The following is an 18,782-nucleotide window of genomic DNA, read 5'->3' on the forward strand; positions in this document are numbered from 1 at the left end:
GAAGGTTGAAGAATGGATAGGCCACATTCTCTGAAAATCTTAATTCCTAAAGGAATGGCAGGCATGAAAGATAGAAGCTAAAATCAGAGTTCCACAACCACAGAAGGTCGGGCAGGCATCCTTTTTCTTTTCTTTTCTTTTCTTTTTTTTTTTAGCAACTGACACAGTTTCATNGCATCCTTTTTCTTTTCTTTTCTTTTCTTTTCTTTTCTTTTCTTTTCTTTTCTTTTCTTTTCTTTTTTTTTTTAGCAACTGACACAGTTTCATGTGACAATAAAGTGGTTCCCAAACAAATCTGAGCAATCTTTCATGAAATAAAGATTCATAAATGTTTTTCTCTTTTGTTCTTAACCTTAGAACTTCACAAAGCCTTGAAAGTGTGAATATGCAATGTGAATGTCTGGGAATGGAGGTATTGTCAACAGCATATCTTAAATGTAATTAACCTAAGAATCTTGTTTTTCTCAGATCCCCTCTTGGAACTAGCCTTCCATGAAAAACACTTTAGAAAATACTGGAATAGGCAAGGCTCCTTGCCAAAGCTATTTTCCAAGTGCGTTTGGAAGAGTGTTTGGCCAGGAGTGGGCGGACACGCTGGTGGTCCCAGCTCCACAGTATTAGGCGTAGAGCTTGAGCTATCCCTTGGCTTCCCACATCTTCCATCACTCTACCTATAAATTTAGGCGTTCTAACTAAATCAGCTCTTCAGTCATAGTTAGCTCTACAGTTTCATGGTTTTTATGATTCGAATGCCTAACCAGCATCTAGGTCTCTCCTAGAACTAACCATTTAACATCTATCCAGGGACTTTTGTCCTGCACTTTCTTAGAGACTGAGAGATCCTTGCTTGGCTGCATTGGCTTTGTGGTGAATCACACCTCAGGGGTGGGATTATTTTTTATTATCTTATGATAAGCACCCTTTTGTCATAATTTATGTCTTAATTTATGTCACTCTCCTGTTAATTATGGTGTCTATCGTATCAGTTAAGATGTTGTGACATTAATTTACCAGTACAGTTAGTGACTCAGCTTGATGGACATTTTGTTTTCAACATCTTCTCTAAGGTTATTTCTGAAGAATTTAAGGGCCTTTGATCTACCAGTATCATAGAATCTATTCCTGGGTTTCTGGTTTCTTGAAAATTCTGCAATCTGAAAAGAAGATTTATCTCTCAAGGTGGTAATCCTTTCAGAGAAAAGGAAAAACAGACAGGTGTTTCCCTCCTGAAAAGGACGGTTCAAAAAAGATTTAACTAAGTTTGAGAATTAAATGTAGGAAAATATAGCTTAGTAAGAAAATTATTTTTTAATCTTAATATTTATATCTATACATAGAAAGTAACCTCTAAGGGAAGTACAAAGGGCAATGATTATTTAAATTTCAATTGGTCAAAGCACTGAGGAACAAACTAAAGATAATGCTCTTTCCTTGGTTTCTAGAAGTACTATAAGTCTCTTCCATCTCCATTATGACAATGTGATATGAATATACATGTAACTCCTTCAAAAACAAGAACTTAGGGGACCCATTACAGGTCTGAAGCCCACTAAGACCAATGGCAATCATGGACTTCCCTTAAGGGAAGCCAGTAGTTCTAGTTCCACAACTGGGAAATTTTTTTGCCTCATCTACATTCTGGTACCCTGTCCATGCAGTGGTGGCAGAAAAGTCATCTATAGTCTGATGTTTATCATGTAGAAACCCACACTTAGGTAAGTATTACAGAATCATCTAAGAAACCCTAGTATACAATACAATGTAAATTTATGTTCCCTCCTTTGTGGGGAGGTACTCTAAGTAGAATAAGGACCCTATAGACAAAATGTTGATGTTGAAACTTGGCAAACCATAACACAAAGAGAAAATGTGGAGTTATGCTAGTCCATAATCGTTGTGAGGTTATAGTAAATTAACCCAAAATCATTAGGTTTATTATTGAATTGGTATGAAAATAATGCTAAATAGCAACCAAATAAGAATTCTGCAAGCTACTCATGACTTTTATGATTTATATGGACTCATAACATTGAAACCTTGTGTATATTTGAATTTTATCATAAATATCACCACGGTTGCAAATAAAAAGCTCTTCCAACTTTTACCAATTAAACACAAGATTCACTGAAGAATGCTATTAAAATTACATATTCTGGATCACCAGGGAACCTAGCACATATGATTCTGTTTGATGGACAGCCTTAAACAACTACACTAAGGCACTTACCTTGTGGGCAAAATGGCCAAGTAATAAGCTGTCAGTAACTGAAGTATTTGCATCACTTTCCAAGATGTCTATTCCAAAATCTCTGCATGAATAAACTTGGAAGTTTTTCAGGTGAAGATTGCTACTTCTAAAAATCTATAAAACAACAGCGTATGATATGGCAAAGGTCTGAGGCTTTTTTTTTTCTTGCAGACTTCCTATAGCTTCTTTAATTATTGATTAAGTATAAATAAGCATGCTATACCATATTTAAGCAGCTTTTGTCCATCAATATCTGTACAGACATCCCAAAGTTGCCGTGAGGTCAGCACTAACTACTCTCCTTCGGTAACATCCCCTCTGTACTTTTCATTTCTCCTCATAATAACTATTACATTAAAAATGTCAGTGTGAATTCTTCACATATCTAAAATAAACTTGTAGTTGTCAAATCACACAAAATTAATAGAGAAAAACAGAGCATCCAGGAATTCTAGTACTTACCATTTTCCTCAGTATAGTATATCTTAACTAACATTATCAGAAAATTGTAAATATGAAATAAGTAATTCAGAATGACTACAGACTCAAAATATGTTATGTGCATATATAGTCATGACAACTTGGGTTAATGGGCCCAAACAGGGATCGAGTATTAGCAAAATTAGTTTGTTAGAGTTGGAAGAATCCCTCTAGTTTTGGGGACAGAACCCTTGGTTTTGAATTAGCACTGATATGAACGAACTACTTGATCCCGGGCTAGACATTTATCTTTTCCTAGACTTCAGTTCAACCATCTTTAAAATCAGGGTGCAGGTCTGGACTAGCAATTAACCTCACACAGTCATTCCTCTATTTATTAAATAGGGTCATAATTACATTTGTATCTTGAAGCAGAAGTTTCCTATTAAGGCCAAGATGGCCTTGACTGATAGACTGATTGATTTGATTTTTGGTAGCCTTGATTTATCACAGTATCATGCTTCTACCTGTCAATCAGTCTTCGTGTTTGATTTTCAAGAATCAAACAGCTTGCATATCCCACTATGTATGCACCAACAGCTTTCATAAAATGATAGATCTTTGAAGACACAAAGATTTATTTAAACAAAATAGGTATGATCTGAACTGTTAACCTGACAACAGTTGTGACCTAATTACAGGCATCAGCCCTAGTACTGGCAAATACACTCATAATTAAAAACAACGAACACCCAGCATTAGCTAGGAAAGCTGGTGATTTTAAAAGAAAACCAACACATAACAGCAAAAATCACCTATTTGTGGTATGAATACTTTCATAATGTGCTCTCATCTCTCTCTCTCTCTCTCCTAAAAGAATCGCTTTGTATTTATGAAGCATGGTGAGGAGCGGGTATTCTTCTCAACTCTTATTAACATGCATGCACAAAGGCCAGATTATCTGAGTTGGAATCCAGCAATTCTTAGCTGTATGACTTTAACAAATATTTTAACTCCTACCCAGAAAGTTTTCTTACCTTCAAAAAACAGTGTAATAATGGTGCAGCTCCCTCAAGTTTATTAAGATGATTAAATGAGAAAATATCCCAAAATGTTAGCTTTCAAGCTATCAATATCATCAAATAAATATAAATTTATGTTTACACACAATAGGAATTTTACCCAATGGAATCTTCTAATCAAGTATCTATGTACACGATGTTTATGTCTAATGACAAGAATACAGATATATCTAATAATGAAAGTTTATGAAATTTAAACACAATGCATTTTTGATGGATACAGAAAGCATTTCTCAACATTAAAATTTTCAGAGACATTATTGCCAGCACTGATCTATCACTACCTACTCCTGTTCACTAACAATGATAAGAATAAGAGCTGTTACTGTGTGCCCACGAACATCCAGGCACTCTTCTGAGCACGTTACATGCAGGCACTTACTTAACTCTAGAAGCAAACTTATCCTTTAGGCACTATTACTCTTTCCGTTTTACAAAGGAAGGAAAAAAAAATCATGGGATTTGCCCAACATCACACAGATAGGATTTGGCTCCTTTCACTGAACATAGTTTCCAGGGTTCATTCATGGCATAGCCTGTATCAGCACTTCATTTCTTTTTCTGGCTAAGTAATAATCCATTGTATTGACATACCACACTATACTTATCCATTAGTCCAATGGTGAATATCTGGGTTGTTTCCACCTTGTGGTTATTATGAATAACGCTGCTATAGACATTTGAGTATAAGTTTCTCTGTGGACCTATGTTTTAGTTCTCTTGGATATATACCTAGGAGTAGAGTTGGTAGATCATATAGTATCTTTATGTGCAACCATGTGAGGAACTGCCACACATCTAGACCATTTTAAATTCCCACCAACAGTGTGTGAGGGTTCTAATTTCTCCACATCTTCATCAACACTTATTACCATTTTGATTCTAGTCGTCCTAGTAAGTGTGAAGTGGCAGCTCACTGTGGTTTTGATTTGTATTTCTCTAATAGCTACTTATGTTGAACATCTTTTTATATGCTTTTGGCCATTTGTGTATCTTCTTTGGAAAAGTGTCTGTTCAGATCCTTTGCTCATTTTTTAAATCGGGTTGTCTTTTTACTGTTGAGTTGTAAGGAGTTCTTTCTATATTCTAGATACAAATCCCTTATCAGATATATCATTTGCAAATATTGTGTCCCATTGGATCGACAGTGTTTTCACTTTCCTGATGAGGTCCTTTGAAACATTAGAATTTTTAATTTTGATAAAATCCAACTTATCCATTTTTTCTTTTGTTGCTTGTTCTTTTGGTGTCATAGCTAAGAATCTTTAGCTAAATCCAAGGTCATGAAGATTTACCCCTTTGTTTTCTTCTAGGAGTTCTATAGTTTTTGTTCTAATGTTTAGGTTTTTGATCCATTATTGAGTCAATTTTTATAAATAGTGTGCGGTAAGGATCCAACTTCATTCCTTTGTATGTGACTATCCAGTTGTTCCAGCACCATTTGTTGAGAAGGCTATTATTTCCCCCACTGAATGGTATTTGCACCCTTTTCAGAAATCAGTTGTGTGGGTTTATTTCTGGACTCTCAGTTCTATCCCATTAATCTGTATTTCTCTCCTTGTGCCCATACCACACTGTCTTGACTACTATTGCCTTATAGTAATTTTTGAAATAAGGAAGTGTAAATCTTTCTCATTCTTTTTCAGGATTGTTTTGGTGGTAGTTACTTTTTAAATCCCTGCTATCATGTTAATTACTCTCCTTCACTCTCTTCATCAAAATAAGCTTCCAAAAGCATTTTCATTATTTGAACTTTCTGATTAATTAAATTTGAGTATAAAGAGTTTCATCTTTAAGGATCTGTGTTTTCTTTCATGGGTTTAGCACTTATGACTGTAGAATTTGAGAAAACTGACCTTAATGATCATCTTTTAATATGTTCATGTTACTAGGTTATATCCTTTAGAAGAAGGCTATTCAAGAGCATGGAGACAGAGTATAAGTCTCTGTAAGGCATGAATTGCTTCTCTGCATAAGACGGCACTCAACCAATGCTTCCACTGGATTTGTCACCCTTATATTCATAATGTTCATGGGCAACAAAGTACTTTATAAAGTTGAATAAAAACAAAACACTAAATATAATTGGGATTCTTCTTGTTAGTTACCCTAATTATATATTTTTGGGCTTTCCCCAACCACAATTTTCTTCCTCTTATTCGATATGTGAGATAAATGTCTAACGTTCTTAATGTAACTTAATCATATGTTTTTATTCTACTTCCTGAATGCCCTGTAAACATATTTTTTCGTCTACATATCTTAGGCTCCAGATTGCTAAGTGGCAGAGACCAAGTGTATGTAAGTTTCTCTGTGTAGCCCCAAATAGTGACCCTGGATAATTTTGTATTTTGCTGTTAACAGTGAGCATCCAAAGCTTCCTTATGAGAGATCACTGTGGTAATAAAAAGTGAATGATTGAACATGAACTTTTTCCCTTTTGAAGAAACTGTGGCTCATCAATAAAGGTAAGAATGCTACTTGAGCTGGAATTTTTGCGTTCCAAAGATGAACAGCATTTTTTTCTTAAGATTGAAGCATGCATTATTCAGGATATTAAGATATCAAACGTACAACATTTGGAGTCTGGATTCTGCACCAGGCTGTGTTACTAACTAACTGCATGACCTTTGGCAAACCCTTTTACTTTCTGAGCCTTCCTTTCTTATCTCTAAATAGGCATGGGAGGTAAGGAACGGATGACCTCTATGATCCCTCCTGCTTGCAAATCTCTATGATTCTGTTGTTTCCATTAGAGCTGCTGAAAAGTCACCATAGAGGAAATGAACTGACCCTGGCTTCCTGAGTAGGAATTTGTTCATTCCACAACTCTTCCACACACCTATGATGCTTGTTTGCTCCTTAACACTGTGATAATATTGCAATGGCTCCCAAACCAGCTCCCTTTAAATAGAGACACATAATACATTCCCATGAGAAAACAAATGACAGGGGCGCCTGGGTGGCACAGCGGTTAAGCGGCTGCCTTCGGCTCAGGGCGTGATCCCGGCGTTATGGGATCGAGCCCCACATCAGGCTCTTCTGCTATGAGCCTGCTTCTTCCTCTCCCACTCCCCCTGCTTGTGTTCCCTCTCTCGCTGGCTGTCTTTATCTCTGTCAAATAAATAAATAAAATCTTTAAAAAAAAAAAAAGAAAGAAAGAAAACAAATGACAATTTAATGAAAAACTAACACAGCTTACCTGGGCACCACCTGCACTTCCCCAAACTGTGAAGTTTTGGAACAGGGTGGGGCCCCTGCCATTACCCCAAGGTGGCTGAAACTGAGGGTATATAAAGAGACCAGACCTTGAATGCAAAACAAAGAGTGAAAATCAGCCACTTTCTGTGTTTGTGTTTCAAATGTCCCACTTTATCTCCCTGGGAAAAATAAAATGAAGGTAATGAATAAGGAGAGCAGGGTTGAGGCCTGTGAGCCTTCTCCCTACCCAGTATTGCCTATCCCTCAGCCTTCCATCTCTGTTGCCCTGCACGACCTGCTCTTGAATCTCGCCAGATGCAGATTGCCATTATCCCAGTCTCTTCTCCCAGCCCCTCTCTAGGTTCACCCCTTCCTAGGAGTTTGGACACCTGTGCCTAGCCCATTAGAACGTGCTAGGAAAGTGAACACGAGCACCTTTATTCCCTCCAACTTTTGTTCTCCTCCTTGAAATGCACTAGCTTCACAGGATTCTGGATATCTTCTTTGCTCACACTACGGAGCTGCCAAGAGCATCTTGGTAAAACTTCATACTCTTAATGATAAATTCATGGCACATGGGCTAATCCTAGCCTCAGCTGGCACCTTAACATGGCATAGCAATCATTCTTCGTCCTTATTCCACTCTTCTCTCACTGTCCATCAGAGGAGTATTGCTATACTATTACTATCGTAATTACTCATAGCTATCAATTAGTGAGTTCCCACATATTCCAGGTGTTCTCTTGGGTGCATTATATGAGTCATCTCTAATCATCACATCAAACTTTCAGTGTATAACTGAAATTTTACAAATGAGGGATCTGGCTCTTAAAAAAAAAAAAGCCAATTTTCTAGCAGAGTCAAGATTTGAATCAGGGCCTGACTGACTCTGAAGTCCACATTTTCCCTATATTCCCACCATGCTTCTCAGCTCTTGCTCTTAGCAGATGAACCTCCATGAACAAAAGACTTTGAACAAGTCCCCTCCCCTATTACCATAGTACCTGTCCCCGGCAAAGAGCTTCTCCCCAAAGGCTCCTCACCCCACTCAGCTCCTGAGCCCAGGCACCCTTGCCTCCTGGCAGCTCCCAACCCCTTGGAACTTCACTTGCTCTCTCTATTGAATTCTTCTCTGGACGTAAAAGATGCACTCTGTCCTGCTGCCCTCTCAAGTGATTTCCCTGTCCCTTTCCTTCCCTTCAACACCAAACTTTTATGATCCAAAATGCTTACACAGGTGAATCATCAAATCTTACATGGATTCCCGGATTACACCCTCTCTGAGAGTGTTGTACAAAAAAAAAAAAAAAGTTCAATCATAAGCTTTACACCCAAAATGTAGATGAATTTCCCCAAGGTTACCTTGTACAAGAATGAGCAATATTCTTGGTGAAGGAGAGAAGTGGAGCTTGTGATGTTTGGCTGGTCACAAGATGAAAAAAGTAGCCCAAACCAGCAACATACACCCTGTTTCCCTACAGAAATTAAGGATAGTTAAATAACAGTTATTCGAAATTCAAGAAGGTTGCCGGAAAGAAAGACTCTTCTATTGTGCTCATTCTGCTCTTTTTATTTACTTCCTGTCAAAGTATATTGATACTTTCATGGACTCATTTACTCTTCACACACCCCAATCCTTCCCCCCCCCACCCCTGGAATCAGATATACTCCCATATTTCTTCCTCAGTGCAGCTCAGCTAGGCTGTAATTTGTCCATTTTAATATGTAATATTTCATGTTAGAGCATTCTTGTAAGCTCCCATAGTGAGAAGCTTCTCATGTTACACCAATTCTCATAAGCTTCCATAGTGAGAAGCTTCCTTCATTATCAGTCTGAGCCTTCCTCTTTGGCGTATGCAACAGTATTGGGGGCAAATGCCCCCAACTCTACACAAAGTGTCCTCTCCAATCCTTCAAACAAATCAATGATTTGGCTATGGGCTGAAGACCAATGATTGTATTAGCTATACCATGTTTCTGAGCCACAGTGCCTGAGCTCAAATACAATCTGAATCTCCTCAATGTACTCTTATCCCTATTAGATCATTTTAATCACCTTAAGATTTCTTTATAGGATTTCCTATCTAAATAATTTGATGTATTTTATATGCTGATATAAAATCTAAATTCTCCACTGGACCACACGAGTGTAATTCTAATCAAACTGAACACAATGGATTATCTTTATAAACTCAAAAAAATACCTACAATAGAATCATCACTGTGTTATATACTGTAAGACAGAGTAGAAAATAATTCCCTAAAGAGTCTATTATTGTATACAGAGGTATTTTGCTTGACCTACCCAATGTTCACAAAAATTGTTACTTTGTTTCTTTCTAAAATTAGGACACTTGATATAAAAATTTAGACTCTCAGTTTTTTAATAATACTAAGCCCAAATTCCTATGGGGTAGCCATGGACCATCTGGAGCTAAGAAGTGCCTTCTTGGATTATGGCTATTCTGGCATAGTCCCCACCCTTCCTGTTTCACTTATTTATGATACCAGCCTAGCGCCCATGGGTATTTGAATTTGCAACCTCTAACTCCAGGCAGTAAGGTAAATGGTATGTTGACTGTTTTGTGTTCCAGAAGGAGGAAGGAAGGGCCAAGAGACCAAGCTGCTGGACTACTTCCTGGGCAATTATGTGCATCTTTTCTCTCTCAGCCTCAGAGGCTGGTCTGAGGCCAAGATGCCCATGTCTACCTAGAGAATAGAAGTCAAAAAACAGGCTGCTCCGCCAGCCTCAAGCCTAAGCTTTTGTGCTCCAGGGACAAAGGGAGTTCCAGAGGCTTCCACATTGTTCATCCCTGATCATTTGGGGAGTTGACATGGCCTGGCTGGTGTGTCCATAAGAAAACTGCAATGCCCCCTCTGTGAGCAACTCATCTCATGGGAGCACATGCTATGGGACTAGGACAATTCATCCCAAACATTAGCAGCAAGTCACAGAAGAGAGAATTGAAAGCAGAAGGGACTGTGATGCTCTGCAACCCAACAGGACATTAAATGTCTTTCTATAAAACAATATTTCAGTGCCACAGCTGCCTCTATACAGGGCTTGATAGGACTGTGCTGTGAGTGTCTTGCTAGAACAGTTTCTTAAACTTCAGTGTGCATGCAGGATAGTGCTGTAAGATTTAGCAAACCAAAACACAGAAGGCAAGTCAGATTTAAATTTCAGATTTGAAAAAAACAACTATTTTTTTCAGTATATCTGAAATATTATATAGGATATACTTATACTAAAAATTTATTAGTTACATTTCAGAAATCTAAATTTAGCCACATATGCTGTATTTTGTCTGGAAACCCCAACCTGGGGTCTATAAAATACAGATTTCGAGGCCCCCACCACTAGATGTTCTGACTTAGCAGGTGCTGAAGATGATGGTGAAGGGTTGGAGGAGAGTATTCTGCACTCTTGAGCACCACCAGTGGTTCCAGTAGAGGTGATCTCTGACCGCATTTTGAGAACTACTTCTCTGGAGGTGACTGAGTTACTAACACTGTATTGTCTAGTCATCGAGCACACTTTTTTGCTTGTAGCTATTCTCTATCCTTAGGTTGAGTAAAATCATTTCAGCCCATAGCTTCAGTCATTCTAGACTAATACTTTCTTGACTTGAATTACTCAATGAAAGGATTTTAGGTACTATCAAAGGTAGCTCTCTGAACCTGAGTAGACCACTGGCTGTCATTGGACAGCACTGCTCCCCACAGAAGGGGACTTTAAAGAGACTTGTCCTGGGGCACCTGGGTGGCTCAGTCAGTTAAGCATCTACCTTCAGCTCAGGTCATGATCCCAGGGTCCTGGGATGGAGTCCCACATTGGCTCTCTGCTCAGCAGGGAGTCTGCTTCTCCCTCTCCCTCTGCCTGCCTCTCCCCCTGCTAGTGCTCTCTCTCTCTCTCTCTCAAATAAATAAATAAAATCTAAAAAAAAAGAGGAACACCTGGGTGGCTTCGTCGGTTAAGTGTTAGCCTTAGGCTCAGGTCGGATCCCAGGGTCCTGGGATGGGATCCCACATCAGCTCCCTGCTCAGCATGCAGTCTGCTTCTCCCTCTCCCTCTGCCTGCTGCTCCCCTTGCTTGTGCTTTCTCCCTCTCTCTCTCTGTCAAATAAATAAAATCTTAAAATGAAAAGAGAGAGAGACTTGCCCTCTCTGCTACATGCTCCGCTAGGAACTTATATACATGCACACACACACACACACACACACACACACACACACACACACAGAGCCAAGCAAAGTCAACGTGGAGGAAAAACTGAAACAGGTTGTTTTAAAACCAGCAATATACAACTTCTGCCTCATGTGAGAAGAGAAACCAATGCCCCTGTGCCCTAGTCCCTGGAGGTCTCCAGCCTCTGGAGGTCTCCAGCCTCTGGGGAAGCGTCAGTGAGGGCCAAAGCTCACAGAGACTGGAAGCCTGGCCAGCAGGCAGCAGCAAGCACCTGATCAGGGAGCCAGCACAAGCCGACACGATCAAGGTGCTGTTTCCATAACTTTTAGTTTATTATTCGCTGTCTTCCGGAAGGCTCTCTCATCCTGGGTATTTGTAATTAGCCTGCCATTCCTCATTTTTTACTCTGTTCTAGAATGTTTTCTTTCTTTGTGGACTAGTGGCTCTTTTACTCCTGTACTCCATTATTCTGGATTCCAAGCATTTCTCCAATTTCCTGAAGCCATTTAAAATTCTAATCACATGTCTCACCGACCACACGGAACTCGGCACAAGTGACTTTTGGACATCATGTAATATGAAGCTGAATTACTATTCGAGACGTAACGTGACTTCAGGAAACCTGGGCCATCTCTAAGACTCCAATCATCTTGAGTTGGCACAGTCTAGAGCTGAAGTTGTCAATCAGAGATGATTTTGTTTCCCAGGGAGCATTTGGAAAGCTCTAGAGACATTCCCAGTTGTCGTAACTGAGGGGGAGGGACGCTAGTGGCCTTAAGTGGGTAGAGATCAGGAATGCTGCTATACACAGGATAGCTTCTCACAGCAAAGAATTAGCACCTAAAATGCTAATACTACCACGATTGAGAACCCCTGATCTAGATAGGCACTATGCGTTATTGGAACAACCCATGCCTGCTTTCCAGTAGCCTGTCTCCAAATTTGGACAGAAAGACCACCTAAATATAAAAACATGGTTAATTACAGTACAAATACTTTGACAGTTTTTACTAGGAGGGTATTTATATCTTTTAAAACATTTAGAACTGACATCAGGCATTCCCCAAAAGAACACTTACTAGCATCAAATCAGTTATCTCATTTTTTCCCTCATACTAGAAAACAGGAAATGCGCTCATGATTTTCAGCTTTAGGAAGAATTACTGTCACTGGGTTGGCAAACACAAGTGCCCAGTATATCTCTTCAGCCCTCGTAGAAACACAAGGAAGTAACATGGCTATTGATTTTGTTATGATTGCACAACTGGAACCTTCCTCAGGGAAATCCATGTGAAGCTCCACCTTCCACATAGCCTGCGTGGAATAGCTATGTCTCTAGCACACGTTTGAGCCATGGGAAAAGCCATGAGTATATAAGCACTGAGAGATAGGGAATGGAGGTTTCTTTACATCCACCTTTTCTGCAAGTATATAAACAATGAGAAAGGTACATCTCACTGGGACGTACACCTCTATATCATTACCAATGAAATGCTCATTCATTACTAAGACTCTACCAGGAGGGAAAAGATTCAAATATTTCAAGAACATATTCCACGGACTACATCCGTATTCATCACCTTTGCCAGACAGTTGCTCAGAGCGTATATTTTGAGCAAATGAATAGATTTGTGGAATCACCTGTGCTAGTGTCATTAGCATTTATGGAACATCTGGGTGAACATATATAAATATAAATGTTTTCCAAGTGCACTTATAGTTGGGCAGGATATTGTAACTTTGGTCTTTTGTTAGCTGGTAAGGCTCACTTTTCTTATAAAAGCAGCACTTGAACAGTCAGATCACATTACTTCCCAGCCCTTTTTACTCTCCATTCCAATTGGGTATGCTACAAATGATTCACGAGGAAAAACCACATATTTATGCAGGCAGCCGGCGGCTTGTGGGGAAGGGTTTAAGGCAAGCAGGGAATTTTGTGTGGAAATCAATTCTTTGCGGAAGTCAATGTATTATGGACATTCAAGCAAGAGAAATTCCAGAGAGAAATTAACTGCCCAAGTAAGCCAGCTCCTTGAGGTGTGCATCTATAATCACTAGAAAAAAAGTGAGTTAACCCTTCAGGCAGCTCTTAAATATACATTAGCTATTGAGTGGGGAGAGCTAGAGAACTGAAATTGGCCTTTAAACACAGAATTCCTTACAAAATTGATTCACAAACCAGAACAAATTCCCCTCAAATTAAATGGATGTTTCCAAAGGGCTTGTCTCCAGGGTTTTTCCACGGACCATCCTAAACAGGAGTCTGGTCATGGGAAATTTCCAGTGCCTACATAAACATGGGATACTCTAGAGCTCTGGAAGTGAACAGTCCCTTGCTGTTTGAGAGCAAAGACTTTCCAGCCCGAGGTGGACCTAGGTTGCATCCACTGAAAAGATGGAGCCGAGGAGCCCCTAGATAGATAGCAAGAAATCTCCATAAACAGAGTCACAGACTCAGATGCTGGAGAGTCGAGGGAAGACAGCCCGGAAGTGGAATGCTCTAAACGCCACAGGTGAGGCATAGAAGAACCACCAATCTGTTTTTGAAAGCATGGCAAAGGCCTACCTAGGGAGTATTCAGAGTTCCTCAGACACTCAAACAGGAATAGCATGCTTGAGTATCCTATCCCCAGCAAGAAGACACAAAGTTCAGGTTTTGCTTCTTAGAGAAACTGTCCTGGGCAGGGCTCAGTGGCAGCCTGGCCCGGGATGCAGACAGACAGACCACTGGTGCTTATGCAAGCTACAAAAGAATATCACACTTGAAATCCCCTTCTACTGTGCAGGGTTGAAGACAAGTGAACTATCGCGGTGGCTGGCGAGAAGCCAAGGTGAATTCCGTGGGCTGTGGCAGAGCATTTGTTCCTAGGCTCTGGGCCAGGGCAATTGGGAATGACATGTCACCATAAATCACTACAGACACTTAAGGATCAACTGTTTCTTCCCTGCCTGCCCTCCAAGCCAGAGATTTCATAGTCAGACTCCTGTATATGAGAGGGAGAGTTTAGGTTCTCAGAAGTGGTTGCCCAGCCACTAGGATTAAGTTAAGTCATCTTCTTAAAGTCCAAATAAGGGCTTTCATTCAGTTAATAGTTTTCTCCCAATGTCAATGTCTTGGTTTCGATATTGCTATGGCGATGGTTGATATGGTGATGGTGATGGTTATGGTATTACTGAGGGATAGGGCAATGGTTATGGTGATGGTATCACTGGGGAAAGCTGAGGGAAGGGCCCACAGGAACTCTTGGTTATGTTTTTGCAACTTCTAAGTCTAAAGTTATTTCAAAATCAAAAATTTAAGAAAACAAAAATGAAAAATCCCAATAAAACACACCAATAGAGTGACTTTTAAAAAGTATTTTGCCAGACTGCAAGAAAACTTCAAAGCAAGGCAGGAGAAAAGGATGAGAAAAATGAGCACACCCAAGACTTGACTACCTTCCATTCAGGGGTAGTCTGACTTTGAACCACTCACACAGCAGAACACAGATGCCACCTCCCATGAAACGGTTCCTCGGAGTTCAGGAATATCTCTCTCCTGAATACCAAAAATACCCAGGGAGAGGGCAAATTTTTCTTCCACATCCCTTCCTGTTCCACATATCACACACACACACACACACACACACACACACACACACACACACATCATTGTTATCATAGCTTCCTTATCATCCCTTAGGAACTCAGGCATATTTCTAGAATATATTTTTCAAAGTACTCTGTGTATCATCCACTGTTTGCTCAATGACTGATATGACCTTCACTGGCCCTCAGGGTCAAGAGAAGTTCCTCATCAGGCTCCTCTGCTATGAGCCTGCTTCTTCCTCTCCCACTCCCCCTGCTTGTGTTCCCTCTCTCGCTGGCTGTCTCTATCTCTGTCAAATAGATAAATAAAATCTTAAAAAAAAAAAAGGGGGTGCCTGGGTGGCACAGCGGTTAAGCGTCTGCCTTCGGCTCAGGGCGTGATCCCGGCGTTGTGGGCGAGCTCCACATCAGGCTCCTCTGCTATGAGCCTGCTTCTTCCTCTCCCACTCCCCCTGCTTGTGTTCCCTCTCTCACTGGCTGTCTCTATCTCTGTCAAATAGATAAATAAAATCTTTAAAAATAAAAAAAAATAAAAAAAGAGAAGTTCCTAATTTTTAGGTTTTGCCACATACATCAGTTATTATCTATGTCTTTAGTAGTGATACATTCTAAACAACAGGATACAAAAGAGACAGTATAGAACAGTGACATGCAGCTAAGAAAACTGGAGTGCACTGTGCAATATTAAACACTGAAAGGTAAGTCCCATGGGATTTAAATGCTGCCTCAGAAAAACATCTTATTTTTCAGTCATCAAAATGATTGGGAGATCTTGGAACCTATTCTTTACTTTTCTCCCTCCATTCTTTGATTACAGAATTATACTTACATTCATTCATTCATTCATTCATTCACTCATTCTATTCAATTATTTTTTACTGAGCAACCACTATGTTTCAGATACTGTGCTAGGGTCTAAAAACCTAATGAAAAGACAACTACAGAATTTTAAGTTCCATCGAAGATGAAAATGTCAGGAATTCACCTAATGAATATGTTTAACGAATCTATACTACCAGCTTAAACAAAAGCTTCATTCTCAAAACATATACATCGTATTTTTTTTTCACTTTTGTAAGGTGGATATAAGAGGAGAAAAGTAAATGAAATCAAAATAGAAAGCTTCTAATGAGAAACAAACAGCTTGCTTTATACTTAGCTTTTTTGTTGCTGACTGGGAACTGTTCACAGGTCAGTCTGCAAAAGCTCAGGTGACCAATCAGCTTTTTAGATGGCCCTCTGGTCCTCTGCACCTCTAGTCAACTCAATGATGCCAGTAGACAAGAGACCAGGACCTGTGGCCACAGTACAGTGTGCTACCCAGTGAAGCAAAGTCAGACGGACATTACCCCTGGCATTCAATGCAGGACTTAGATACATTCCAGCCTCATGGAGGAAGATGAACTGGACAATGCTGAGGACCTACTCTCCTCTGGGTATTTCAGTGTAGTCGAGGTGAGCTGTCTGAGAAAGCACACAAGCACAGAGTTCTTTAGGCCCCAAAGCTGCAGGCATAACTACGCAACAAGCCCCATAGTCACCGACACGTTCAATGCTGCTCTTGTTCTGGGTCTGGACTTTGGTTTCCTTCAATCTAAAGCAGTTCTGCTTCCTTTCCTCACTGGCATATTAGCTGCCCCTATTAGGCACCTAAAATGGTGTGTAAGTGCTGTGCTTGGAATAAGCATAATTAAGAGTCTGGAGGAAGGTTGAGGAGATAACCATGACTTTTATTAGGGGTTACTCAGCTGAAGGTAATTAAAAACAGATGATCAGAGAGAGAGAGAAGTTCATTCTCTCGGTTCCTCAGAAATCTGGCATAATTGCCACGATACAAGAGATGTTCAGACTAGTGTCCTGGAAGACTGAGGCCCTTAACCCTTTGGTAGATGATCCGTAGGATAGACTCATTAAAAGGGGAAACTAAATGGCCTTCCCACTACTCTGATGTAACTCTTAATCACAGATCTATGGTTAAACTGTACTCTAAAAAATTAATTTCTTAAAATGTTTGGAGAATATTTTACCAAGGAAAAGTAATGTTAAGTTGTACTAAATAATGGGATACAAACAGCCATCAGAGTGTGCTTTGTCTTGGAATCTGACATGAGCTCATATACCTCATGACTTTGCTGACTGCTAGTTCTTTTTATTTTTTAAGATTTTTAAAAATTTATTTCAGAGAGAGAGTGCACACAAGAATGAGTAGGGGAGGAAGAGAGGGAGAAGCAGGCTCCCTGCTGAGCAGAGAGCCCAAGGACATGGGGCTTGATCCCAGGACCCTGAGATCATGACCTGAGCCAAAGGCAGACACTTAACCAACTGAGCCACCCAGGCGCCCTGACCCCTAGTTCTGCATACTGTTAAAGGGCAACAATATGACTACATTTATAGGGTAAGATAATGAAGACTTAATAAGTAATTATTATTGGAATTGAGACAAAAATCAGCAACCACAGCAGGCAGCTCTGGAAGAGATAGCTTGTGTTAATGTAAAGGACCAGAAAATAATCAATATCTACTTTGTTTTGCTACAGATAGATAGATATTGCTTCAAAGAATGTTCACAGGAATTCTGAGAGAATGATTAGATGTATTCTAAAGCTTGTTTAACATAAAATCATAAAGTTGTTTTTCAATACCAACGTGCCACAAGCAAACATTTTATACCATCCTACTGCTGCCGCCCCTCCAAATAACTTTTGGAGTGAATTTTATGGCTTCTCAGCTCCGACCTCCCTAGTGGAGCTACAGGTCTTACCTCCACAACGTTGGTGGGATTGCGGATATAGATACCAGATGGTGTCAACATTTCAGGACTGGAGAGTCCCTCGGTGCCAGAAACACTGATGATCACATTGTTTCTTATTATATTTCCCTGTTCTGACCAGTCTAATTTAAGAAAAGATAAATCAAACCCGGGGAGCCACAAACATAATTAAAATTTACATAACTCAACAGTCTTGCTTCTACTAATATACATTACAGTTTACATCATGCATATATAAATATATATATTTAGAAAACATTTCGTATGTTCCACAAATTTAAGATATCTAACATTTTTGCCATCAGATCTATCTGTAAAATACATGACAACTTAAGTGGAGTGTAACTCGATTTAAAACCCAATTTACACATTTACCCATTTTTTTTGCAGAAGTCTCTTTCCAAGGAATGTATTTTATGTCCATGTCTGTACCTGAGAACAAAAAGTCGTGTTACTTCATTCATTTCATGCCACCCAGGAAAATGAGAGAGACGGCAACATTACTTCTTCTTAGAACGAAGAACCAAGAAGTAGCCGTACTGCTTTACTTCTTAGGAAGAATCTAAGTGTCTCTATAGTCAAATGTCACATATGCATGGGTCAGCTCCAACCCCTTTCCTAGCTGTTCAAATTGGCCACCAACTATCTGCAGTGGTCTGGAATAGAAGAGGATAAAAGAGCATGGGCCACGCTACAGAGACCAACTAGCCGTATCTGTGGCGTCAGTAAAGAACCTTCTTGGGTATTGAGGTAAATGAGCTTCCCGTGTCATTTCATGAACTGGATTTACAAACCCATTTTGCATGAAATTAAGTACTTTATCCATACTGCACTAATAAACAAATATTATAATTTCATCACCTGCAGGATAATAGATGTCAAGAGCCTCCAATTCACAATAAGCACTAAAGGCTAAATTCCTCCTGCAGGTTTTCTTCCTTGTCTAGTTAATGTCTATTCCATATAATTGTTTTCTGCTAAATTAATATTGTTAGGGTACCTTCCTGAATTTCTGATCCGGGTTTCGGCAAACTTGTCCCTTACACAGACAAAAGTAAGAATAAACAAAGTCAGTCCTCCACCTGTTACTATAACTACCCTGTAGCTGTCTTTTTCTAATAAAAAGATTTTCCTACTCCTGATTGCCACTATTGTCCTTAATTCTTTGTCTTTCAGGACTGGAATTTGTTTTAAAGCAAGTTTATATGACCCATATTTTCTCACTGAACAGTTTCCCTCTCAGGATTAGGACCTTTATAACTTTTTTCTCAATAGATCATTCTT

At 39.6% G+C, this 18,782-nt stretch overlaps 1 protein-coding gene across 1 annotated transcript in view; it reads right to left on the reverse strand.

The window, feature by feature from the left end:
• PKHD1 (PKHD1 ciliary IPT domain containing fibrocystin/polyductin) overlaps window positions 1-18,782 on the reverse strand; it is a 453,280-nt gene that overhangs the window by 239,223 nt on the left and 195,275 nt on the right. The window contains exons 43-47 of the mRNA XM_034648265.1: window positions 17,874-17,930; window positions 17,490-17,620; window positions 8,314-8,426; window positions 6,953-7,058; window positions 2,228-2,362 (exon numbers count right to left, since the gene is read on the reverse strand). Of these exons, the coding sequence (XP_034504156.1) occupies window positions 2,228-2,362; window positions 6,953-7,058; window positions 8,314-8,426; window positions 17,490-17,620; window positions 17,874-17,930 (542 nt within the window). The remainder of the gene's footprint in view (window positions 1-2,227; window positions 2,363-6,952; window positions 7,059-8,313; window positions 8,427-17,489; window positions 17,621-17,873; window positions 17,931-18,782) is intronic.

Source organism: Ailuropoda melanoleuca, chromosome 19 (assembly GCF_002007445.2).
Source record: "Ailuropoda melanoleuca isolate Jingjing chromosome 19, ASM200744v2, whole genome shotgun sequence".
NCBI classification, from domain to species: domain Eukaryota; kingdom Metazoa; phylum Chordata; class Mammalia; order Carnivora; family Ursidae; genus Ailuropoda; species Ailuropoda melanoleuca.